Below are 25618 nucleotides of genomic sequence, written 5' to 3'. Positions count from 1 at the left end.
TATATTCATTTGGTGCAACAAAAGTGAATACTGCCATTCGGTCAAGTATTTGAATAGAATATTTACTAACCACGAGTAATCGGTTACATATTACTAACATAAATTTTAAAGGTTTTACCTAAAATAAGGCATTTGAGTTGCATTTTAGTGTTTTTTTTCGACATGTATGAATTACTTTGGTTTCATCACTATAACAAATAAAAAAAACTAACCACAGATAGAAGAACATGCAGAAAAAATGGTTAGTCATGCAAAAAAATGATGTAGATAGCGTAATATAAATATTAGTATACAGGTACAATACAGATCAACAAGTAAACTTCGAGGCAAAACATCGGGTTAGTCTAATCGTCACCGTGTTATAAGATAACCCAAAGCCAACTATGCTCCAGAAACCCGAACCACTACGCAACACACCGTTCCACAATGTAACTCAGTTAAAACGGAACGAAATATAAACATAAAACTTCCAACAACATTATATATGATACATTGAGAAAAAAAGAACACGTTGCGATTTGCGATTGAGAGCTATGAGAGAGTCGTTAGGGGCGTTAGGTGCGAAAGGCTCTGACCTCGATAATCTCGTCGTACGACTCGCCCGGACATTCAACGACCGAGTAAGCGTCGTAACCCTCGAAGGGATCCTCCACCAGCGGGGCTGGCGACGGAGGCTCCTCGATAATCGGTGTGCCGTCCGTGTACGATATGAAGCTGTCCCGGTTGGTTCCGACATGGGTACCGCCACCACCACCCATGAGTATAACTGGGGGCATCGAAAGGACGGGTCGCAGCAGATCTCCGGAGAGACTTTTCTGCAGCGCTGATGATGGGGATTCCGGGCATGGCGGTGGAGGTGGTGTTGACGACGATGGGCCATCGAAGTCGTCGTCATCGTTCTGGTCCTCTTTATCCTGAGCAGTGGTACCGTAGCAGCTAAACTGGGACGCCATCTCGTGATGCAGCGTCAATGTGCCACCATCGCTAATACTATCGTGCTGTTGGAGGAAATCAAACTCCCTCAGGACATTCTGTAACTACACCGTGGGGGGTTGGATACATTGGTGTAAGTGTGCATGTTTGTGTGAGTGTATCAGAGTGTAAAATAGGGAACATAGCAAGAGTTTTTTGTTTTGAAAAAAATCCGTGGTATGTGATCATGATTTTTTGATGTACAAAGATTAAAACCATAAAACCAAGTGTGCAAACTATACAAAAACATTTACATTGGGCAATTCCACGCCAAATCAGCCAAAAAACAGCAAATGTTGACCCGACCTCCGATTTTTGTTTTCAAACTTGGTACTTATGATAGAAGCTTCCCAAAAACACAATTTTCGTTATCATATGATCAATTTAAATTACGACTGATTTTTGAAAAGAGCCTAATCGAAATCATTGGTCTTTCTTTCAAAAACCGTAACTCGAAATCCAGGTATGTCTGATTTAAATAGGATGTTCGACAAAGTTGTGGGAAAATCAATGAACTATTTAGGAAAAATAACACTTCAAATACACTTTCAAAAAATTTTACTCAAAAACTGAATTTAATATTAAATACTTTTATGTCTCAAAACACCCCCCTTCGATATTGTTTTGTATATTTTTATTAGAAAGCCCTTTCAATTTAACAAAGTTTGATGTACAGTGGGGCCGTGGTAAACTCTCCTAAATTGAGATACGAATTTTTGAAAATTTATGAAATTCCAGTACTTTGTGAAATTTTAGCTTTACCAGAAAAGTAACGCAATAACCGATCCTACACGCCATTTTGCATGATAAACTATATGAGGAGCCTAGAATGCAAGGAGTGTAAGTGATTTGATCGATTCCTCTTCATCAACTTTTTCTTTAGTTAATGACTCAATTGCAAAAACGTTCCAATTTAAGTTTGCTATAGAATCCGATAGATGAGGTTCTGACCTATCTTCCACATTGTCAAATACAGCTGGGAATGTATTTACAGCTATGTTATGCCCAAAAGAGAGAGAGAGTCGATGTAGAGAAATCGATCAAATCACTTATACCCCTTTCATTCTAAGCCCCTCATATAAAGTTTATTGTCCTAAGACTGACCATTTACCATATACACTCGACAAAAAAAAATAGAGGAACAGAGTGCGAAGTCGGAAATTTTAAGTGATTTTTGACATGCTGTTACTTCGTGAAAAATTAACGCATATTGATGAGATGTATATTATTCTGAAACTAAAACTTCTAGGTATTAGAATATTTTACGTACGTTTTTTTTTGTTTTGGTGTGTGAAGGTGTAGTGGGCAACGATTTCGGGAATAAATGAAAAATCGATTATTTCTTGTTTTTTTCAAAGATTTTCTGAACTAACACAATTTTTGCTAACCCAATTAACAGCAACTCCAATTAACCTTATTAACCAGCATTCATTTGGTTTGTTTGGTCGCAACGCAAATCGAAAGGCAGTTTTGAAAACTCCAATAAATTCTGCACAAGGATATAGTATTTGTGTGAATTGTAATGATGTATCATCATTTGATCAAAAAACTTTCAAATTCAATTGAATAAAAATTTTTTATAGAGGTGGCTTTTGAGTTTCAACTGATAGATGTAAAATTGAATAGAATAAAATGTCTTCAGAAGAATTTCGCTCATGTTTTGTGAAGAAAATTGATAAATTGATACATCATGATTTTTAATAAAAGTAGAAGTTGAATGGCATTTTTTTTTGCAACTTCACATGACAAAGGTCCATGTGATGCAATAGGAGGAACTTTTAAACGAATGGCAAGAAGAGCTAGTTTCGCTAGGCAGCATGAGCATCGGCTTAAACATTCAGAAGAACTTTAAGACTGGGCCAATGTTCCTATGTTTCTAAAGATGATTATAGATTAGCTGAAAGGAGTTTGCACAGATTTATTTGAAAACGGAATCAATTTCTGGTACTCATATATATCTATCACTTATACAGTTATACCTCGATATTTACTTTTTTTTTTCTCGTTACATTATACAGGGTAACTTCGATATAACGTACATTTTACTCACAAAATTGTACGTTGTATCGAATTGTACGTTATATCGAAGCATAATGAAGAACCCAGAAACGTAGCTTATATTACTTTATTGTGTTGCTGTTTGAGTGAGGTTATTGAATAAATTCAACTAGCAGACGAAGCCAATCTTTCTCATGATGTTTCTCCTCGTATTGCTAATTAAAGTTTGATTCATTTAGAATCCGGAATCACAAAAAAGATGTATTTCGAGATTGGTTAAGGGTACAAAACAAGCTTTAGTATCAAAATACAGAAAATTTATTGTTCTTTCAGAAAAAAAAATATTCAAAAAAAATATTCCTTTAGACTTTGAGAATGTGTACGTTATATCGAGGTAAAATGTACGTTTTATCGAAGTTTCCCTGTATTGCTTTTTTCTTCACAAACATAAATGGTATGTGAAAGAATTTTCGACGAAAATAACAATAAATAAAATAACAACAAATAAATGTTCCAACATCGTATAGAAATTTCACTTACATCGTTTTCACTATAAAAAGTGGTTATATCTCGAGAATGGTTGGTCCCAGAACAAAACGTTATATGTAGGTTTTCATGTTGGATCGTACGCAGATTTCATTTTTTATATGACTTTTCTTAAATTGTTACGATTTTACAAAGTACTTAAATTTCATATATTTTTAAAAATTCATATCTCCATTTTGGTGAATTTACCACAGCACCACTGTACGTCAAACTTTGTCAAATTGAAAATATACAAAAAAAATATCGAAGGGGGCGGGGGGGGTGGTGCGTGTTTTGAGATATAAAAGTTTTTTCATATTGAATTCAATTTTTGAGTAAGACTTTTTAACAGTGCATTTGATATGTTATTATATGGCGTTAATGTTCTCTATGAAACTTTTGCCGTCTCAACGTATGCATTAACTAGCGTCATTTATTGATACATAGTTGAAATTTCTTAAGCCAAATAACACGCCTTGAATGTATTCCGAGGGACAAGCTAGAGCTAGAGAATACGCGTGACTACAGTGCAAGTCGGAGGAAATTTATTTGACTAAAAATCCCCCGGCCAGAACGGGAATCGAACCTGAACACCCGGCATGATAATGTGAGACGCTAACTACTCGACCACGGGTGCATTTGAAATGTTATTTTTCCTAAATAGTTCATTGATTTTCCAACAACTTTGTCGAACATCATATTTTAATCAGACATGTGCATTCTGAGTTACAATTTTTTGAAAGAAAGATCGATGATTTCGATTACGCCCTTTTCAAAAATAAGTCGTAATTTAAATTGGTCATATGATAATAAAAATTGTGTTTTTGGGAAGTTTCCATCATAAGTACCAAATTTAGAAAAAATCGAAGAACGTCGGTTCAGCGGCCGGCTGATTTGGCGTGGAATTGCTCCATTTACTTTTTGTTTCAAATGCTTGTTAAGGCAGACGACATTTGGTTGAAGGGGAATGCCGTCCACATTGGTTTCACCTCCACCGGTTAGTTAGAACAATCCAATTATTCAAAACAAAATTGCAAAATGAAGGTTAATTTGGTTTTCATAATAAGCAAAGTCGATAACGCAACGAAAAAATGAACTCGCGCAAAAGTTTGAGCCTGTGTCTTCTCAGTTCCACGCTAAGAAGCGAGCGATGATGATACGATGATTGGCGGTGGAGTCATAGAAAAGAAGTATATGGTACCGAAATTTTGGACACCATATCAACGGCTTCATACGTTAAAAGGGGTTATCTGGGTCCGAAACGGAATCAGAAAACCAACACGATGTAGATACGTACCTCCTGGTCTGACTTGTTGGATGGTAGTGGAGGCGAAACGATCGACGGTTGCGATGGTGGCGATGGCATTGGAGGTTTCTTCTGGCGGAAGCTCGGTGGCGTACTGATCGAATGGGGTTGCTGCTGCATGGATCGCATTCCCGGTGGGGTCCCCGGCGAGGTCATCTGATTCTGTAGTGAGTGTGAGGAGGGACTTTCCGGTAGAACTGTGATACCGTGTATGCCTAAAACCGAGAAACATAATAATCAGCGTTTTGGTGGAAAATGGTAATCAATATTCAATACCAAGTGGTCTTCCGCCGCCCAATCCCACCGTGTTCAAATCCGCCGACTCACCCAACGTCTCCACGGGATCGTTCTCGGTAATGGTATCGAACGGGAGTACCGGAGCGGTACTGGGTGTTGATGGGGTAGTGATAATTGGCTGTGTTCCGGCGGATCCTGCCGCGGGAGTGTTGTTGTTCCGTTTGAGCAGACGACCCCAGGTCGCCACGTTGATGTTCATCTGTTTCGCCCGGGGGATGTTCTTGACCTGCTGTTTGTTGAAGATCATTCGCTGACGCTGCAGTTTGGGCTTGCGCGATATCATTGGATTGAGGAATTTGATTTCGGCAAACAGCAGACCCTGCGGTTCCAGCTGCAGTGCCATCCCGTGCCGAATGTCGTCTATGAATTCCTCTAGGCGAAGAAACTTAACAGCGCACAGCGATCGCCAGTCCCGCCAGTAGATCCCAATTTCGAGCTCCCGCGACCGGTCTAGGTCTATCGAGAAGCGCTGGTCCCAGGCCTGCTGCGAGCAAGGTCTCCACGAGGTTTGACCCACAGTGATGTTGTCTAACTTAATAACAGCCATAATCTCCGACGAGGTCTCATCCTTAACGCTATAGCTCTTCGAAGAACTTCTGCTCGTGACGCCCTTCACGAAGCTCTTCAAATCCCCCGGGCTCGAGTTCGAATCCTTATCCCGACGGGACCGCCCAGGGACGTCCTCCAGCAGATCCTGGCAGCCCATCAATCGAACCTCGAGCTTACCCGTAACGGCAGCGCATCGACTGAACGACAGACTGTGGGTCGGTTTACCCTGGGATGACCCACGGAACGGATGAAGGGAAGTATACTGCACTGGGACCGGGCTAGAGGCTTGCACATTCTGCAGCTCCGCCTTGAGCTGTATTGCCGCCTGGGAATCCTGAGGTAGCTCTAACCGTCGCAGTTCCAGCGCTTTTCGTAGCAGGTCCAGCTTCCGGGATGATTCTGAAAGACGCGTCTGAGCCTGTTAAGGGGAAAAGAGAAAAATTAGCCAGTGTTTCTGATACGATTCGGAAGGTGGGCGATCATAATTACAAATTGTGGAACATTCAATCATTTCTTAATTGTTTACTTACCCGCTTACTTGGACCTACAATGGACGGTGATATTCCACAGTGTAGTGTTTAGTGACGACTGAAACAGAAACTAACAGCGTCCGAAAAGCATAATGTTTGTTTTATGCGTTACAAAAATATAAAATAAATATAGAATACAATAAATAAACTGGAAGCAGCGTTAAATAAACCACCGCGTTAAGGTGAAGATGGAAGCTAGCCATTGTAGTAGCATAGGTAAACCCACGTGTAAAAATGGGGTAATAGTGTTTGTGAGAGAAGAGCAAAGCACACGTAAATAGATCAATTCACTTATCAGACTGTGTGGCGCTTCATTGACACGAATCTTCGAATACATTTGAAAAAAAAACAATCAATACTCAATACTAAAGTAAAATGTATGAACGATATGTTCCGATGAACAATTGCAAATATAAATATATATAGAAGGTGCATTTGTATATGAAGTAAAATTCTGATTATACGCGAGCGTAACATGAGAAAATTTATAACACATGCAAATTGGGGCTCTTTTGGTATAAACAAGTTCTTCCGCATAGTAACTCGATGTTGATAATTCCTTAATAATTTCATTCGTTGATCGTATTGTTCTCACATATTCAAGTTGAAGAACCTTAACCCTTCTCTTCATTGGCCGAGGCATTTTGATTGAATGGAATACTTTTCCGTTCAATGTTTTTGAAAGCATAGGCAGCCGTAGCAGTGTTTCGAGCTCTGGAATACAAGTTGCTAAAACTTACATTATAGACCCATTAAACGCGAAAATAATAATTGTGTTGATATCAACACAAATTTATTCTATTGATTTTCATGACATGAAACGATATGACTCAGGAATAATATTTTATTGAGTGGTTTTTATAGCTGTTTCGATGATGTTGTCGGGCATCAGTGTCGAAAAAATAACGGTGCTTTCACCAATACAAACAAAACCATTGCCGAAAATTGAAAAATTAAAATTTTACTTTCAGAGCACTAGCTCGAGTTTTCCAACGTTTTTCACTATACAGTGCGACAGCAGATGAAAAGTTAATATCTTGTGAGTAATCGATTAGAGTTTGGTTGATATTACTTGATGGGAAGTGTGCGAAAACGATCATTTTCTTCACACTGTTTCGCAAAATTATTGATTTTCAGTCTAGGGGTGAGGGAGGGAAATGAAAGAAATGAGCGCCATTGTGGCAGCCATTTGTGGCTAGCTTCCACCTTCACCTTTAATTCCTTTAAAACAAGAACTGAACACTCTCTCTTCGACATTCGATACTCAAATCATCAAGACGTATTTATTCAATTCCTCCGTGCATCCTTTACGTGATATATAAACGTTCCTTTTAGTATAAAAAGGGCTTGAAAAAAAAGTGTTAAAAAAAGTGGCGGTGGAGAAAAGCCTTTGAGTGAAAGAAGTGAGTAATAGTAATAGTGAGACGAAAGCGTTGAAGAAAAATGGAGAATATATTATAATGGAGAATAATATCTTGAAAATCAATCATTATTTTGACGCTTCCCTAAACATCTAAACGGAGCTCAATGCCGTCAACGCGAAAAAAGCGGAATCCCAATGCCCAATGGTTGTGGCCAAAAAGATGAATCTGTACAAGTTTATCGTTCGGAGAACCGTGAGTAACTGCAAACATACAAAGCACAGAAGGCTCCAAATCGTGACAAACGGAAAAATACGGTGAGAAAGTTACAGGTCCGGAATCTGTACACCCAGATGCTTGTCTCATCATGGATGATGAGACTTACGACAAGGCGGACTTTTGGCAGCTTCCGGGGCTTCTGTTCTTCACCGCCCAGCACAAGCCAGATGTTCCGGAGGAAGTACGGAAGCAAAAGCTTTCAATGTTTGCCAAGAAATACATGATTTGGTAAGCGATCTGCTCATGTGACAAACGAAGTGCGCCGTTCGTGACTACCGTGACTGTAAACGGGCAAATCTACCTCAAGGGGTGTCTACAGAAGCGTCTGCTTCCTCTATTGAAGCAACACCAGGACGCTACGATCTTCTGGCCGGATCTAGCTTCGTGCCACTATTCAAAGATTGTCCTGGAGTGGTACGAAGCCAACGAGCTCACTTTCGTACCCATGGACATGAATCCCTCCAACGCACCGGAACTAAGGCCCATCGAAAAATACTGGACTATTATGAAGCAGGCACTACGAAAGCATCCCAATGAGGTCAAATCTGAGGAAGACATGGAGAAAAAGTGGGTTTCCGTACAGAAGAAGCGAGTGGAGTTAAGCGTAAGGTGCGAGCATACGGTTATGGTATCGAAGTTGAATGAAATAAATATGCCAAAAGCTTACTAATGAGTTATATTTCATTGTCTGAAAGTTTGAATAAAATAAGTGAACCATGTTTGGAGGAGACAACCAGAAATGCCAACCGTCCTGATTTTTCGGGATTTCCCAGACTTTTTAGCACGCTCCCTGATATCCTGACGAACACTCAATTTATCCTGATTTTTCTGAAATGATCCTGATTTTTCCTGATTTTTGTACTCTCTACATTATTCGTAATAAATATGCTGGTTTCAATGACAATGTTTTCTGTCATGATAGTTCTCCGGTTCGCACTCCGGTACATTGAGCCCGAAGGAAGATATACTCTGTTTCTGGTGAGATTTGAAATGGATTCTGTATTATGAGCTTATGAGGAAGCAACCTGTTTCTCACATGTAGGTGACCCGCGGGTAATACGGACAGTGGGGGTAATATGGACAGGTTGTTTGTTTTTTATAGTTACATTTTGAATTTCAAATTTCTGTTAATGAGAACACCTTCTACATGTTATTCTACAATATTTAGGCCACCCTATGGAAATGAATACTGATCAAAAGTGGAACAGGGAAACAAAAACCGAAAATCATACATGATTCCGCGTGTGGATGTAATTTTAGCTGCTTCGATATTAAGCATTTTGAGTTTTATAATATCAAAATTCAATTCGCTGATAGTTATATTTCGGTTTGTGAGTTAACAGAGAAGCGATATTAGGTATCTACGGAAAAGTAAATTAATTTTTGAGTGGAAATTTTAACTATTGAAATAATTGTACTTGTGGAGTAAAACGGACAGTTGTCACTGCAAGGGAGATGGACAGTGAAAAGTCTGTTTAATCTATCCCTAAGGAATGGCCTGCGTCTATAAATGGAAATCAAATCGCCAAATGGGGTCTGATTAGAAGCTGACTGGAACCAGAAGCAAATAGTTGAGAGTCTGTCCGTTTATACTACTAAAAAGCACGATATCACTTTGAATTGGGTTGATTCGATTTTTTCATCATTTAACGAACATTTGTGATGAGTTCAGACCTTGTTTGAATAAAATTATTCCTCGCGCGGTCAATAAACCTCTACGCTTCATACACTACAAGCCAGTCCATATTATACCCACTATATGTCCATAATAATCGCATCGAAAAAAATGTTGTATTTTAGGGTTTGTTTTAATTTCAGTAAAAAAAACATTGAAAAACTCTTTTTTGTAAAATATTTGGCCAATTAGGTAGAAAACAGTATATGGAATTGCAAGAAACTGCATCAAAGTTTTGGGAAACATATGTTTCCAAAGATATAATTAAGTTCATGTCCGTTTTACCCCCCCCCCCCCCCCCCTCGCAGCTCGCAGCAGTTTTCGACAAGGAAGCAAACATGTACTGGGAGGATAGAATATTTAAGCTATGTGAAAGATAGCGAAAGATTGTGGAACAGAACTATGGATATTAAATTAAATTATAATGCTTTGATTGAAAATGATGTATTTGTTTTCCCAAAAATCGACATTAACTTTTCGGACAACCCAATATGAGCTATCCTGGTTTATCCTGATTTATATTTTCATTCTTCCCGATTTTTTAAAAATTATATTTGGCAACTCTGGAGACAACAATTCAGGGTTGCCCATAAAAATGGAGGTAGATTACGGATCATCATTTTCTCTAATGAATTAAAATCAATATTTTTCAACATTCATTGAAACATATTCTTCATTTAGTTCAACATTCAGTGAAAACGGAGAAGTGTCTGTTAACATTCTCGCAAATGAGCATGAATTGGGAATTGGAGACGAGTGCTTGTTGTATCAGGACAGAGTTATAATACCGCAGCAAATGCAAAGCAGGATTTTTAAACTATCGCATGGCAACCATATAGGAATGGTAAACATTAAACAAATGGCTAGACCAACAGAGTATTGGTTCGGGATTTATATAGAAAAGTTTATATCAGGTTGTGATATTTGCAACATTATGGCAGTAGTTTCCAGAAAAAAGGTATTGTCTGAGTGGACGCCTACCACAAGAACATTTAGTAGAATTTATGTTGATTTTTCCTACACAGTCTTACTTCTGGTTGATAGTTACTCCAAATGGAGGAAGAATTCTGACGAAGGAAAAGTCATCAATAAACTGGTATCGATTTTTGTTAGGTTTAGTTTACCAGATGTTTTAGTATCTGGCGGTGGTTCTCCATTCAATTCTTTTGCGAGAGGCAATGAGTAAAACTACTAACGAGTCCTTCTCGTAATCCTTCAAACAATGGTCAAGGTGGACGATTTGTTAGAACAGAGAAAGATGGCTTAAAAAAGTTTCTATTGAATCCTGAAATGGTATAACTAGAGATGAAGGATCAGATTAATTTATTGTTATTTATCTATAGAAATAGTTGTTTGGCGAGTGATGGTGAATTCTCATATGAGAGATTATTCTCATTGAAAACTACAACTCTTTTGGATTTATTCAATCCAAAGAAACATAAAATATTTCTAAAACTTCCTACGCCTAGTGATGTGACAGCACAAACAAAATGTGAAGACATGATTTATTTGATAACCTAATGACGGGAGATACTGCATGATATCTCAAGAATAAAAAACATAATAATTTCCGCTGATTAAAAACTAGATTTATTAAGAGAATATCCATAATATTTTCCAGCTGGAAACTGGAAACTGGAAACATCGCTGCTCATAGGTCGCAATCGAGGGTGTCGAAGGTCACATGTTCGAGTAATGAACGTAATGTAGCGGTAACTACGGAAAGGCGAGAAATGGTCGGAGGTTTCCTGCAGAAGCCGATCAAAAGAAGAAAAATGAAATGGCAAAGGCCAGAAAATCTAAGGCATTCGAAAAGTAAGGAAGATGAAATTTGTGTGTATAATAGTAATAAAATACTTGAAATGTTAACGAAGAAATATTGTAAACTAAAATATGTGAATATTAGGAGAAACTTGGAAGATAAATGAGGGGCTTAGAATGAAAGGGGTGTAAGTGATTTGATCGATTTCTCTACATCGACTCTCTCTTTTGGTCATAACTTAGCTGCAAACTCATTTCCAGCTGTATTAGACAATGTGGAAGATAGGTCAGAACCTCATCTATCGGATTCTATAGAAAACTCACATTGGAACGTTTTTGCAGTTGAGTTATTGACTAAAGAAAAAGTTGATGAAGAGAAATCGATCAAGTCACTTACACCCCTTGCATTCTAAGACCTTCAAATGTCTTCAATTTATATGCTTCCATTCAATTTAAGGGGAAAGAGTTGAAGTGTATTGTAACGCCTGTAAAATGACAGGAACTAACAGCGTCTGAAAAGAAAAACGCTTGTAACAAATAAAGAAAATATAAAATTAATAAACTGGGGGCAGATCTTTCTCTTTGGCATTCGACACTCAAATCATCAAAACTAGTTTATTCAATTTTTCCGTATGTTCGAAGTATCTTTTCCGTGATACACAAAACACAGGACTACTAAACAAACTCGTATAATCTACGAAATTCGCTCTGACATTTACTACAAGTTACAATAATAATTTACTTACACGTCTAAATTATAAATGGTTTGAAAAGAAAAGAAAAATGCAACCCTAAAAGCAACTTTTAACGGCCCAAAGATGATAGCTCATGGAAGTGCCGCTTGGTTCCGGAAATGCAACGCCTTCCTCATATCAACGATGTTGCACGCGATATCATCCACCGAGAGTGCCCTCTCCCGAAATCCACCGCCGTCCCTCTCCACAACCCAGCGGCGGCAGTGCTCGCACTGACATTCCGGATTTCGCACCGGTCCTATGTGAACACCCGGTTTCCGTCTTCCGGAGATCAAACTGCCGAAACGTCTCGCAAGGGCTAAATATTCGCTACTGTAGCCTTCGATCGGCGAACGGATCCGTGGCGGGAAGGTGCCCGACTGGTTGGCGTTTAGAAGGGCCTGCTGCAGGATACGCTTCTTCGAGCTGTCAGCATTCGATGACGAGGCACGATTCGAACAACTCTTCACCGTCGATGGACTGGAATCGCTGTACTCATTGAGCGAATGGTTGGACTCGTGCGGACGGGTCGGGCTATCGTACACGAAGCTATGGTCCGATTCGGAGCAATTGTTATCGGAGTCACTGTTGCGGCGATGCTTTGGGTTATGTAGCTCCAGAAGCCTTCGCTCGACCGAAGGTGACTTCCACGTTTGCAAGCTCCATACACGCTCCATCTGATTGATTCGGTAGCGATCTTCGCTATTTTCGTACTCAAAGCTATCAGAATGAGTGACGTTGGCTTCACTGGGGACCTTCAACAAGGATCCTCCTGCCGCTTCGTCGAGTTCTCCGCTAGTGTACGCTAGCGCGCTCGATAAACTACTCCCGGTGACATCCCTCTGGGGGGAACGGCTCGAGAAGGGATAACCCGAGCTAACCGTGTCACCGCTAGGATCCCGTCGTACACAGTCCATTTCGGAGAAACTTTTGGATCCTTTTTGATCGCCAAAAATCTTGCTGAACAAGATCTTCTTCGATTCGTTGATCTCTTCCTTCGTGCTACATCTTTTCAGGAGCCTCCGAGGGTGGGATGGAACACCCTTCCGCAAGCTACCAATCGTAGATAGTGTGCTCTGATCTGTAACGACTCCCCACAAATTGTAGGGTTTCAAAATCTCTTGATTATTTTATTAAACTAACCAACATTCTGCTGCTGTTGTTGCTGGAGCCGCCGTGGAATCTCGTGCCTGGCAGCGCGCTTGTGACGCAACTTCATCTCCTCCGATTCGTAGATCGTGGGATGGGTAACGTTGGATGTGGACTTCATCTCAAGCAGATGACTCGTATCGAACCGACTTCCGGACGAGGAGGATGAGCTCGTGGACCGGAGCGAAGAGGACTCATCCGAACAGGACGATTCCGCATCGGACCCGGTACAGTAAACGTCGATGTGAACCGTCCGGGGTTTCTTTTTGTCGTCCTTCACGCTCGAACGGTGCGACGATGACTGTAGGGTGTTGCTGGGGGAGACGATCTTCGCTGGCGAAGGGGAGATTTTGCGGGTTGACTGCAAGGGGTAAGGGTGAATATTTTAGGGAATTGAGTGAAGTTGCTGATACTAACAGAACTATGTTTTTCCTCTCGGCGACTCGTGATGGGCGAGAGCAGAGCTTCTGGGGGTTTCTTCCGCACCGTGCGTAGATCATCTCCGTAGGTTTGAACGGTTTTGTCCACGTTCAGCTCGATGTCGCTTGTTTGACAACTGACGTGTTTTGCCTCGTATGGTTTGAACTGAAACGGAGCAAAGCTTTGAGAAGTGCGGTAGGACAGACCTTGCGTTACAACGAACCTCCGGAAAAATGGTGCACTTGTCGGCTGTATTGAACACATTGCTGGTGGAGGCACACTTGTGGACATTGATGATGGGATCGCCACCACCAGGACTCGGTACGAGGTCCGCGGTTAACACTATGCTACAGGTACTGGTACATTTGGGGAACAGCTGAGGTGGTGCTAAGAAATTGGGACCTTCACGACCAGTGGATGCGGGCTGAGTGATGTCTCCGTTGGAAGACTACATGGACGGGTGAGTTCAGGGTTTAGGTATCATTCGATATCTGCGAGAATGAGCGTAGGTGGTGCCAATTATTTGAGCAGCATAGATTTTCGACCTTCGAATCAAGAATAATTACTCGAATGCCGTTCAGTTCATTTGGCACCACCTACGCGCGAAATTTCACCGCTCGCTCCAAGCTCGAACGCGTAGAAATAAGTATCGTTTGAAATTCTCCTACCTGAGCAGACGCTACTGATGCTGCGGCCGCTGGGTCAGAGGTGGTAGTGGAGGTAACATTTTTGAATGTCACACCACCCGCCGTTGGAACGCCGCTACTACCATTAGAAGCGTTATTATTGGTTCCTGCGAAGCCGTGGGATGAATCGGCGGTGCTAAATTTATAAACCACCTTCACCGGGGGCCTCTGGCAGCTGGACGATGTGGATGATTCACTTCTTTTCTCAGTACCCGCGATTACATCGACCGGAATGGTCGAATCCGCTTCACTGGATACAATGCCCCCGCCCCCACAACCATCGGCGGCAACTGGTTTATCACAGGTGGTGCTGCTGCCTTGGTGTGAAAGTTTTAGCTGCGCATGCACTGTCCACTCGGCGGTAATCTCCGGTGCAATAGATTTCGTGTCACTGGCGTTGAACGAAGCCATCATTCACATACACTTACTTAAGCACTCCATTTTTAATTTTCTTCCTCACAAAAGGCTTCCTACGTTTTGTATTATCCTTTTCACTACAAGCGATACAAACGGCGACGATGATCCTCATGTCACACCGGTTCCGGCGGCCGTAAGCAATTGAAAAATATTTCCCCCCGACGTGGGTTGTCTGCTGTTGAGGATGTCTCTCGATGCAAGATTGTGTGTACTCTTCGCTCGTCAGATGATGCACACTATCCCTCAAGGTCCCTCCTCCCCGCAATAAATGGGTCAACCGTGTCGTGTATGTTACATCCGTTGGACGCACTCACGGTGAACGAAACGTCACATTTTAACTCTCGTCGAAAGTAGCTAATGTAGAAAGGATGACACCGGATTCACACACAGAGTCGACGAGTGAACTCACTTCACTTTCTTTAATTAAAGAACAACAACAACAACAGCAGTAGCACTTTGTCACACACATCACGAGTTTTCTTCCCAACTTCCCGACAGCAGCACCATTCTCTCTTTCACGCGCGCTTCGAACTTTCGGATAAATCTGATTGCGACCTTTCCTTTCGCATTCGTTTAACCGCTTTAAAATAGATGCAGCATCATTAAGGATTGGCTATTAATAGGAGGCCGGTCGTCGAACAATCAATAAGAAGCCGCGGGTTCGTGGGAAACATATGCTGGTGGTGACAATTAATTCGAGCTTCAATTTGCGTCAGTTCTTTCGCACTGGTTCCGCGTTTGGCGTTTTTTTTTTGTAAGAAAAAGTTCTATAATACCGAATAGAAATCGATGAAGAAGCTGTGATCGCGGGTCGTAAGCAGAGTGCTTCGAGGTTTTGACTATCCTTTACTCTGAGATTTTTTGGATACATTGTCTTAAATTTTAAGACTAATTTCAAAGTTTGATCATTTGAAAGTATCAATGGATTGCCTTTCTTCCGTTTAATTGGTGATGTCTGATTTTTCAAATCGATTGCTCATCAACTAATCGAATATTTTTCAACAGTTAGTTAATCAAAACGAATAATTGGCTTAATGTAATCGATTAATCGATCAATCGCCGGTTTATTAATCAATAAAAAAATAAATTTTGTACAATGACCAGATTAATAACATTTTGAGCCCCACACCGACAGTGGACTTATCGTTTGAAGAGTGTCGGCACTGGAAAAGATAGTAACAAAGTCAGAAAATGATATTTGGAAAAAGTCCACCATCGTTCAAAAGAAACCGACGGGGTCCAGGCGGAAAGTTCATTATTGGCCCCCAACTCAGTCGGAGCTTAATAATTAATACTTCGGAGCTTAATAGTAATACTTCAATCTAATGTTTAAAAAATCAGACAGCGCGCATCACGCAGTTTATTGTATTGCAAATGTACGAAAAGTACCGTTTTACGTTGAATCATTTTGGTGTCCTCTACAGCGCAGAAGATACTGACATAATCCAATACGAAAGGACGCTTTTCCATCGATCCCACACTTCAGATTGTAGTGGTTCAGATTGCCAATGTTTTTATTTTTCACCAAATTTTTTCAAGATAAATTTTACATATACATACATAGCATGTATGTCTTATTTTCAATTTAGTTAAGTTACCCCCAATATGGAAAGTCCTACGTCAATAAATAAGGATACAAAATGGTTACAAGCCGAATTGACTGAAATCAAATTGTAATTATTGTATAGCTACTGAAGCCCAACGTTCAAAAAGGCAGATGTACTGTTACTACGCCTATTATTCGTCCGAATCTGAATGTTTGCAGTTTTCGATACGCCATGCTTTTGTAATTATCAATTTATAATTAATTGTAATTACCAAAAACTTAATGAAAATTATACATTTTTTTCATGTACGATTTATTCATATACGCATAAAACAGGAAAACCTCAAAAAACGTATTCAACAGCCTTTTAATGCATCTGATGAAAATAATACATTAATTCTGTGTTCTACCTTTAGGGGAACCGCGGGTAATACATACAGTGGGGGTAATATAGGAAATAATAATAATAATTTCAGATTTCTGTTAATGAGAACACCTTCTACATGTTATTCTATAATATTTAAGCCATCCTATGGCAATGAATACTGATCAAAAGTGGAAAAGTAAATTCATTTTTGAGTGGAAAATTTAAATTGTTGAAATAATTGTACTGGTGGGGTAAAACGGACAGTTGCCAGTGGGAATAAGATGGTCTGTGAAAAGTCTGTTTAACCTATTCCTAAGGAATGCCCTGCGTGTATAAAAAGAAATCAAATCGCCAAATGTGGGCTGTTTAGAAGCTGACTGGAACCAAAAGTAAAATAGTTGAGGGTCTGTTCGTTTATACTGCTGAAAAGCACGATTTCACTTGTAGGTGGAATTATTCGATTTTTCATCATTTAACGGATATTCGTGATGAGTTCAGACCTTGGTTGAATAAAATTATTCCTCTCGCGATCGATAAACCTCTACGCTTCATATATTTCAAACCTGTCCATACTCCCCCCACTATATGTCCATATTACTCGCATCGAAAAAAAAATTTGTACTTTTCGGTCTGTTTTAATTTCAGTAAGAAACATTGAAAAAAAACTTTTTGTGTAAAATTTTCGGGCAATTAGGTAGAAAAACAGTATATTGAATTGCAAGAAACGGCATCAAAGTTTTGGGAAACATGAATTTCCAAAGATATAATTGAAGTTCTTCTTAACATGTCCCTTCTACCCCCACCTCCCCTACATGTATTTGTTTTTCAATGACACTAACGTACTTTAGTACAGTAGAACCCCGATTATTAAAAAAAATCTAAACTCTAGTCTGACATATCGAAAATAAAATAACCAATAAATTTGAAAGTTTGCCGAAAATTTTGATACCACAATCTTTTATTTGCATCAAGAAATCGTAAATCGATTGAGTGAGTTCAGATGAAAATTTTCCATTTCCATTGAAAACAAAACACGCGTCTCCATTGATTCAATATATCGGGACTGCTATTATGGAGACGCACGCAATCCTGCTCTACAATAAATCTTTCGTATCCAAGAAAATTACTAAAAAAGCATAGATGTTCTTTCTAAAACGTAGATAGATATCGTTCTGAATCAAATTTCAGGCACTCTGTAAAAATAACTCGAAATTCTTAATGCCCTGATGATTATAACTAAAGTGTTACTCCAAAGAATCACTTGTCATATTAAGCATTTCAAGTTATTTTTAGAAAGTGTCAGAAATATGATTCTGCTCGTTTTACGTTCATTCAGCCGAAAATAAGCCGACTTCGAAATTGTACGTATAGTGGTAGCTACCTAAAATCACAATTTTCATTATCAGATCCAATTTTAATTACGACTGGTTTTTTATAAGGGCGTATCCAGTATCATGCCACGTCAGTCATCGGTGATTGACGCCGACCTTTCCGTTTAGGCCGCCTCAGTCACCGGTTGCCTTACAAATGAAATACAAGTTTTTCTGATGGCTTGACACCCTTCCCTCCTCTGGAAGGGAGATACATATTTCAACCTACCATATTCCAACCAAACATAACAATTGAAAATTTTCGGATAACTCTGAGGGAAAATGGGAACATTCGTAAAATTTAGTTTTACAATTACATCGCGACAAGCGTTTTTAGTCCATTTGATGTTTGCGCTAACGAAATTGATCTTCGTTCGAAAGTGGAAATGGATTTCAGGTGATAGAACGCATTCCTATATCTTATAACTATATGAATAAAAATGGATCGCCAAATGTGTTGGTAAGCGCAAAACATGAGGAAGGAATCGACCGATTTGAGATGTCTTCATTTTGTTATATTTTCTGTATCAAACATGTATTCCATGTGACGAAGAAACATGATATTTGCAAGTGATAGAAAAATCTTGAACGAGAATTGTGTCTGAAAATAATTTTATATTATAATGACGAGTTTTGGTCGAAGTACTAGGAAATTTATAGTAAAAGGAAATTGTAAAAGGTCAATTAGAAGATCAACAGTTCTGCGATTGGACCCATAAACGTTCGCTTAGAAAACATAAATGTTTGAAGATATTAATAACAAAAAATCAGTTTTAGGTGGGATGAAATTTGCCGGGTCAGCTAGTAATGTATAATTTTCTTTATTGTGATAGATGCGTATATTTCCAATCAATTGATGTAAACATCTTTGGGATATATTAGGAAATGGTCGAGTTATAGGCGATAGAAATCTATCATTATTTTCTATATATTCAGTGTTCAAATTTGATGATGAAAAGACATAGTCCTACGTTAAAATAAAAATATAAAACGTTTAAAAGCGTCAAAGCTAGCATTAGAGAAAAACCAATTGATTGAATCCAAACTGGATGTAACATCATTTGTGACGTTTCTACCCATTGGCAGATTTGCCCGCATCGATTGTTAGGCAATCAAATATTTTTGAAATTATGCTCCGAAATCTTCCAATTTAAGTGATTAGGATCCCGGTATATCATTTTCTTTCCGAGTCAACATGATATGCTGAATATTGACGAACATATTGGGTTGGGGAAAAAGAATTGTAGTTTGTGAACAAAAAAATGAAATGTCATGAAACTTCACACATAAGCTAGGGACATATAAGCCTCTCGAAATGAATATTGTTCATTTTTAGTGGCACCAATCCCGGGACTTTTCAGCCCATGTAGTACTACTAATGTAAAATACGCAAGTAATACATACGTTGAGAAGGCAAAAGTTCCACTGGGAATGTAAGTGCCATTCAAGATGAAGTATTGGCAAAACGAATCAAATTGCGACACATAGTCAGCTTGTGTATTACTGACGCGAGGACCAAAATGAGTCATGAATCAACCATCTTTATTAACATAAAATACGTATTCCCAATTGGAACTAAAAAAAATAGTCCGATCATGGTGCAAATCTGTGTATAGAGGTTTTTGAATAACATGATTGGACTATAATTTCGACTCCATTTCCCATTTGCATCCATTTGCATTAGTTTTTTGCAAATATGAGTTTTTATCTATGTACTTATCGTTTCCAGAAACTTCAAGTATTACTAGTTTAATGCTACACGAAGAGTCAAAATCCGTTGAAGACCAATCGGGATATAGCCATTCACATAAAATCAGATTTAAAAAGCTGTGAATACTATTTATCGATTAATTCGTGTCAATACTTGTTTGATAGCCATATTCTCCTTTGTATGGAAATGAAAACGATTCTATATCGGTTGTTTCTCAACGGATCATGACTCTCTCGATAGCATTAAAAACGTAATTAATTTTAGACTCTGCAAAAAAATAATCATTTTGGACAACACTCCGCCAATAATATTCTAAATATTTCCACTAGAAAAATTCGATTCTTCTTAATCTATCACTGATTTTCTAACGAAACTTCTCAAGAAGATCGCACAGACATTAAAGACCGTTGATTGAGACGATCCACCGCCGGAGATAATTAGGAGAGTTTCGCCTTTCAATACAGTCGATTAACTGCTTTCTGCCCAAGCTCAAGCTCAAACTCAATACAGACGACTGACACAGAGATGCGCATCAAGTACAGTTTTTTCATTTGAAAATATCCAGTCACATTTGTCAAACTCATCATTTTCAAACTAATGAAGAATTGATTCGGTACCAGGAGAATTGAAACGTAATGACTTCAACTCAAAAACGAAGCACGTGAACTGCATAAGAGCGCAACCTATCAGAAAATCGCAGTTTCCCCCCTTATTGATCACCAGCCATACGAGAAATAAACACCGATATCAAATGTTTGCTTTTGTTTACATTTCCGTTCCAAGGGCTGCAAAATGAACTACCACACTTCTCCACAAAATGGTTTTATTCAATGGAAACGCATGGTGTTGGTCCATTCAAATTGACGCTTCGACTATTTCTTCACTTCTTCAACTGTCCACAGATTCCACACATCTGCTGAACACATGTTTATCCCACGAACTCAATATCGGCAAGCAACGATCGAACTCAAGTGGTATTTTCATCCGCAGCTATTTTCCACGCACTCGATTCACGATTATTTCTTCTTCGACTTCGATTTTCGGTTCGCTGCAAATCATCACCCTATTTGCGACGTTTTATTGTTGAAGCTCAAGCGCAGCATCATTTGTCACTACTGCACTCGAATTTTGCACCGTCAGTGCGCACTGCGGCGATCTCACAAATCGTTGATGAATGATTTATCTCTCCCTCGCGACAGTTCCTGCCACACGAATCGATTAAATGGGGATGGAGGATTCACGCACCAATTCTCCCCACGGAAAAAGATAATATTATTATCCAAGCGAAGTCACGACCGTTCGCAATTGTTCAATTTATGTACTTTTGGATGCGCCAGCCCCGAACGAAACAATTCAACTGATCGCAATCCGAGCTGTGCCGAGTTCGCGCGTTGATCGTTCGATGATCTCCTTGAAGGCACAACATTCGTATCCCGTGTCAAATGTATGTGAATGTATAGGTGCACGAGAGAAAAAAATCACGATCACGCCCGCGAACGAATTCTAACAGGTTCTCGCAATTTGTGAAAAAAAACATATTCCACGAAAAAAATATTTATTTCGTTCGTTTTGTGTTTATAATCCAAACAAAACTATGGAACCAATAAATCCAGAGCCGACGAAAGTGACCAATCTTCCCGAATGGCAATTTTACTGCCATCCATTGAGATTTGGTCAACAGGAAAGTAAATCACTAATTGGCCTGTTGCTTCGTCGTTCGCATCGTGCTCGAAGTTCAGCGTATTCCGTTGCTCTTTTTGGTAAGAGAACTAGCTCACAAGCATAAGCCGCAGACGTCATCGGGGAGGGATTACAACATACAAAGTGGAGAGCAAAAAAAAAAATCGTTGACGTCGAATGGCTTGAGACGATGAAAGCTGCTGGCTGCCAAGCGGTGGTTTTGGTTTATTATTTTTTTCCGTTAGGGTTTGGGAGGATCTTTTGAATGGATTTTGGCACCTATGAAAGCGAAGGGTTGATTGCCGGTCTTTTTTTGTCCATATGCTTGAAACGGATATGGGTTAATTAAAGACGTGCGAATGCTATCTGTGGTGGCATTTGCACAATATCAATCGATTGCTTTGCACATTTGCGAAGCAATCGATTGATGTTGAAATCTTGTCAGCTCCGACACTCGACACACTTTTTAAATTGTTTTTTTAGAGTATTTCTACATGGGATAGTGATCATTCGAGAAATGATTTCATATGTCCGTTTTCAGTGTTTTTAATGTTATTCACTAACAAACTTTTCTCTAGAAAATTGGAATTTTGAATATAGTTTTTTAACCCGATTTATGCCAAGCGTTCGAAAAATCGAACAGCAACTTCGATAATTTTTCATGGCTTTGGAAAGCAACGATATGGTAAAGTTTTGGAGTCAAATGATAGATTAGTCTATTAGCTACGACTTACCATAAATTTGATTCAGTTTTGTATAACTTTATTAAGCATAAATTTCGTTTAAAACAAGTGTGTGCGGAAAGTACATAACCTAACAAAAAACAAAACTTTACAAAATTTAAAAATACGTTAACTTTTTTACAATATTACTTTGATAAAAGATCACACATTGTGATGTAGGAAAAAAAACATTGGATTGAACTTCCTACAAGAACAAAAATGTAGGTTTTGGCCAATGTTTTTGTTTAGCGTTTTCTTTAATTTTTTGTCTTTTTCCGGAAACGGAAAAACGGAAAAATGGAGACTAGAGGTTCCTGTAAAGCCAATAATCCGAATTACATCAATGACTATTGTTAAGAAAAAATAATTTTTACAGCTTTGTCGGTTATGGGTTAAATAAAAAAATAAAAAAAAAAACATTTTGGAATTAATTTAGAAATTATAGTTATAAATATTTAGATAGAAATTCAGAAATTTAAAAATTGTATATCAATTTATCAATTTATCAATTTATCAATTTATCAGTTTATCAATTTATCAATTTATCAATTTATCAATTTATCAATTTATCAATTTATCAATTTATCAATTTATCAATTTATCAATTTATCAATTTATCAATTTATCAATTTATCAATTTATCAATTTATCAATTTAACGGAGAGAAAAACTCATAGTCTCATAGATTTCCAGGGAAATTGATTAAATTGTACACAAAATGTGAAACTAAAAAAAGGAAGATTGTTGGAGAAAAAGAGAAAAAACCTCAAAGAAAAGAGTCACAATCGGAAAGGTGGAACTTGTTTGGGAGCAAAGAGAAGAGTTTGGTTCGAAGAGGAATGAAATGAGAAATGGAAAGACTTGTTACTTGAACTTGTTAAAAAGTGGAAACTGTATACATATTTAGGAAAACTTATCGTGAACAGAGAAACATAAACTGAGTAAAAAAATAGAAACAAGGAAAAAATATAAAATAAGAAATTATCAGAAGGAGAGAGGAAGACATTCTGATGAAAAGGAAAAAAGCATTCTCAGCAAGAAAGGAGTAAATTTATGGAAATTATTGTTGAAGAATAGAAAAGTAAAAACTGAATTGAAGAAAATATGGAAACGAGGAGAAGAAAAAAAAATTATGAGAGAGTATTAAAGAAAGTTAGTAGGCCTTTTCATGGCCGTTTTCGTAGAGAAAGACAGATAAAATAAAATCTGAAGACGGTAAATGATATGAATAAAACGGGTAGGAAAGAGAGATTTTCAGGGAAAAACAGACATTGATGTTCAAATTTTCGGTTTCCACATTCAATTTACTCCTGTTCGTGCTGGTATTCAATTTATTGTATCTCGAGAACGGCTTTTCTTATGATGATTATTTTAGAAATTGTAGAAAAAATTTGAACTCTCAACAGATGAAAATATATTTTCACAGTGTAAAGGGCCTCAAATTCAACAAAGAATGCAGATACTAAAAATAGAAATATCATTGACAAAAATTTTTTTTTGGGAATAAAATCTTTGATGGAAACAGCAATCAGAGAAGTAGATTTGGAAAGTTGAGAGGATGAAATATGAAAAGGGAGTTGGATTGAAGAGGAAAAAGAAATAAAAGAAATACTTCTAGCAGAAGTGTTGTAGTTTGGAAAAAAGAAAGCTCAGAAAATGCCAGAAAAAAAACGAGAGTGAAAAGTAATAATTAAACTTTAAAAAAAGAATGACTAAGGAAGAAATAGATAAGAAATTGAAAAACATTTGGTTTGGGTCTACACTTTCGCATTTTCGTAGAAGATAGTAAAGATAGAGGAGATAGAGATTCGAAATAAAAAAAGTTGAAAAAAGTAATAGAAACGCTTGTAAGGCGAGAAAACAAACTGAGCACAGAGGAATGGAACGGGAATAGGAACCTAAAAAAACAGAAAAAATAGAAGTAAGCAAGCCAAAGTCGGAAAATCGGGAGAAGATAAAAAAGAGTGTTTGGAGGAAAAAAGGGAAAAAGACAAACAGACAAATGGTTAAAAGAAAAGATGATAATAAAAAATGAGATAGGATGGAAAAAGAGTAAATAGGATGTACTTTAGGTCATTGAAGTTCAATTTTTCAGTTTTCAAACATTCAATTTGCCTCGGTTGGTGGAAGTATAACATTTCTTATATCTCGAAAACGGTCATTCTTAGGATAATTACAAAAAAGAGAAAGATGGTTTGGGAAAAAAGTCCGGAAATTGAATAACAAAATTGAGAGTTGTAATGAAAAAAATGTATTTCCATGAAAATGTCTCAAATTAAATACAGAATGCATAAACTAGCAAATAAATAAAATAATTGAAAAAAATAAGGGTCAAATCAAGAGGACGGCGGAGAAAAAATAAACTTCAGAAAAAAAGAGCTACGATCAGATGAACATAATTGAAGCTTTGAAAGGAAAAAAAAATATGAAAAGAGGATTGGGATTCGAGAGAAAAAAAATTGAAGCAAATATTTCCAGAGAAAGGTTTGAAATTTCGAAGACTAAAGTAAACTGATTAAGTATAGAGAAGAACATTAAATAAAAAATAGAACGAGAAAGGAACAAAATAAGAAAGAGCGAAGAAAAATATATAATAAGGAAGAAGCATCAAGGTAAGAGAAAGACATTTGGATTGAAAGGAGGAAATTTTCAACAAAATAGACAAACACAGTTGTTGACGAGAGAGACATAAACGCTCTCAAGATGAGAAAAATATTTAGAGAAGATTAAAAGAAGGATTTTAAGAAAACAAAAAAAACAATGGAAGAACGAAACATGAGATATGGTGGAAAAAGAATAAAGAAGATAGATTTTTAGGAGAAAAACTGTCACTGAGGTTCAAATTCTCAGTTTTCAATCCACATTTTCGATTTGGTTTGGGTGTAACCATAACTTATGAAATTATGCCGATGATTTTTAGATTCAAATTTAACTGTGATTTAATTGAAAAAAAATCTACATTATCGATGGCCACATTTCGATCGGACTAGTTTTGAAGAAACGTTTTAAAGAAAACACGCTCATGAATTTTGATGCGCCTTTTAAGAAAATTAGTCTAAATAAAAGCTGGCTATATGTTACTGCAAAAACAGAATTTCGTGTAGTCACCGCCATGTGTAAATTCCAAGGCTTCTTTTCAAAAATAAAATGATTTCGAAGCGAAGTAACATTGCTCTGAAATAGTATGCCAGTGAACATTGTAACCCAGAATTCCGATTCCATTTCAATCACAATTCTGTTCATGAAATCTCATCAGTCTCGAAACTCCCCGGAACTCAACTAATGTGGAAATTGTGCAACGAGCGCTGAAATTCCACACATTTTCGGTTCTTCTTGTGTACGTATACTCATAAATCGTTGTCAAAATACGACCCGTATCCCCTTCAAGGTTGCGTTTGAACAAACAAAAAACAACGGAATAGTTTTCAGAACTTCTGTAGAAGAGACGATGGACGAAAAATGGCATACAAACATACGTTATAGGTTTGATTGGTGGAAAATGGTGGAAGCACTACCACTGAAAAGAGCTACCCAACAAAAAACAAAGTGGAAACTGAAAAATT

At 38.0% G+C, this 25618-nt stretch overlaps 2 protein-coding genes across 15 annotated transcripts in view; both read right to left on the bottom strand.

Annotated features, from left to right (window-relative positions):
- Positions 1–25618, bottom strand: part of LOC129770691 (serine/threonine-protein kinase N) — a 222466-nt gene that overhangs the window by 13880 nt on the left and 182968 nt on the right. For 4 of the 6 annotated variants that reach the window (XM_055773669.1, XM_055773665.1, XM_055773666.1 and 1 more), the window contains 3 exons: positions 5078–6065; positions 4793–5016; positions 576–1037 (listed from right to left, as the gene is read on the bottom strand). In XM_055773669.1, coding sequence (XP_055629644.1) covers positions 576–1037; positions 4793–5016; positions 5078–6065 — 1674 coding nt within the window. The remainder of the gene's footprint in view (positions 1–575; positions 1038–4792; positions 5017–5077; positions 6066–25618) is intronic. The other 2 variants (XM_055773668.1, XM_055773670.1) reach the window with 2 other exon arrangements.
- On the bottom strand, positions 11657–21258 carry LOC129770694 (serine-rich adhesin for platelets). 9 transcript variants are annotated; one of them, XM_055773674.1, is made up of 6 exons: positions 20659–21258; positions 14225–15272; positions 13780–14004; positions 13554–13721; positions 13131–13497; positions 11657–13068 (listed from the first exon to the last, which is right to left on the bottom strand). In XM_055773674.1, the coding sequence occupies exons 2-6, from the start codon at positions 14654–14656 to the stop codon at positions 12080–12082; spliced, it is 2181 nt and encodes a 726-aa protein (XP_055629649.1). In that variant the 5' UTR covers positions 14657–15272; positions 20659–21258; the 3' UTR covers positions 11657–12079. The 9 variants fall into 9 exon arrangements, with proteins under 9 accessions (XP_055629649.1, XP_055629648.1, XP_055629651.1 ...); XM_055773673.1 differs by having other exon boundaries at positions 14225–15239; XM_055773676.1 differs by having other exon boundaries at positions 20716–21258.

Source organism: Toxorhynchites rutilus, chromosome 2 (genome assembly GCF_029784135.1).
Source record: "Toxorhynchites rutilus septentrionalis strain SRP chromosome 2, ASM2978413v1, whole genome shotgun sequence".
Classification (NCBI taxonomy): Eukaryota; Metazoa; Arthropoda; class Insecta; order Diptera; family Culicidae; genus Toxorhynchites; species Toxorhynchites rutilus.
Note: the sequence above shows the minus strand (reverse complement) of the source record. Positions and strands in the feature narration are given on the sequence as shown.

Bases quoted from the DNA above. Each gene is read 5' to 3' on its own strand.
- LOC129770694 (XM_055773674.1), bottom strand. From the start codon at position 14,656: ATGATGGCTTCGTTCAACGCCAGTGACACGAAATCTATTGCACCGGAG. The intron at 14,005-14,224 runs GTAGGAGAATTT...CCGTCCATGTAG, and splicing joins CATCAGTAGCGTCTGCTCAG to TCTTCCAACGGAGACATCAC. The intron at 13,498-13,553 runs GTTAGTATCAGC...TACCCCTTGCAG, and splicing joins GAGAGGAAAAACATAGTTCT to TCAACCCGCAAAATCTCCCC.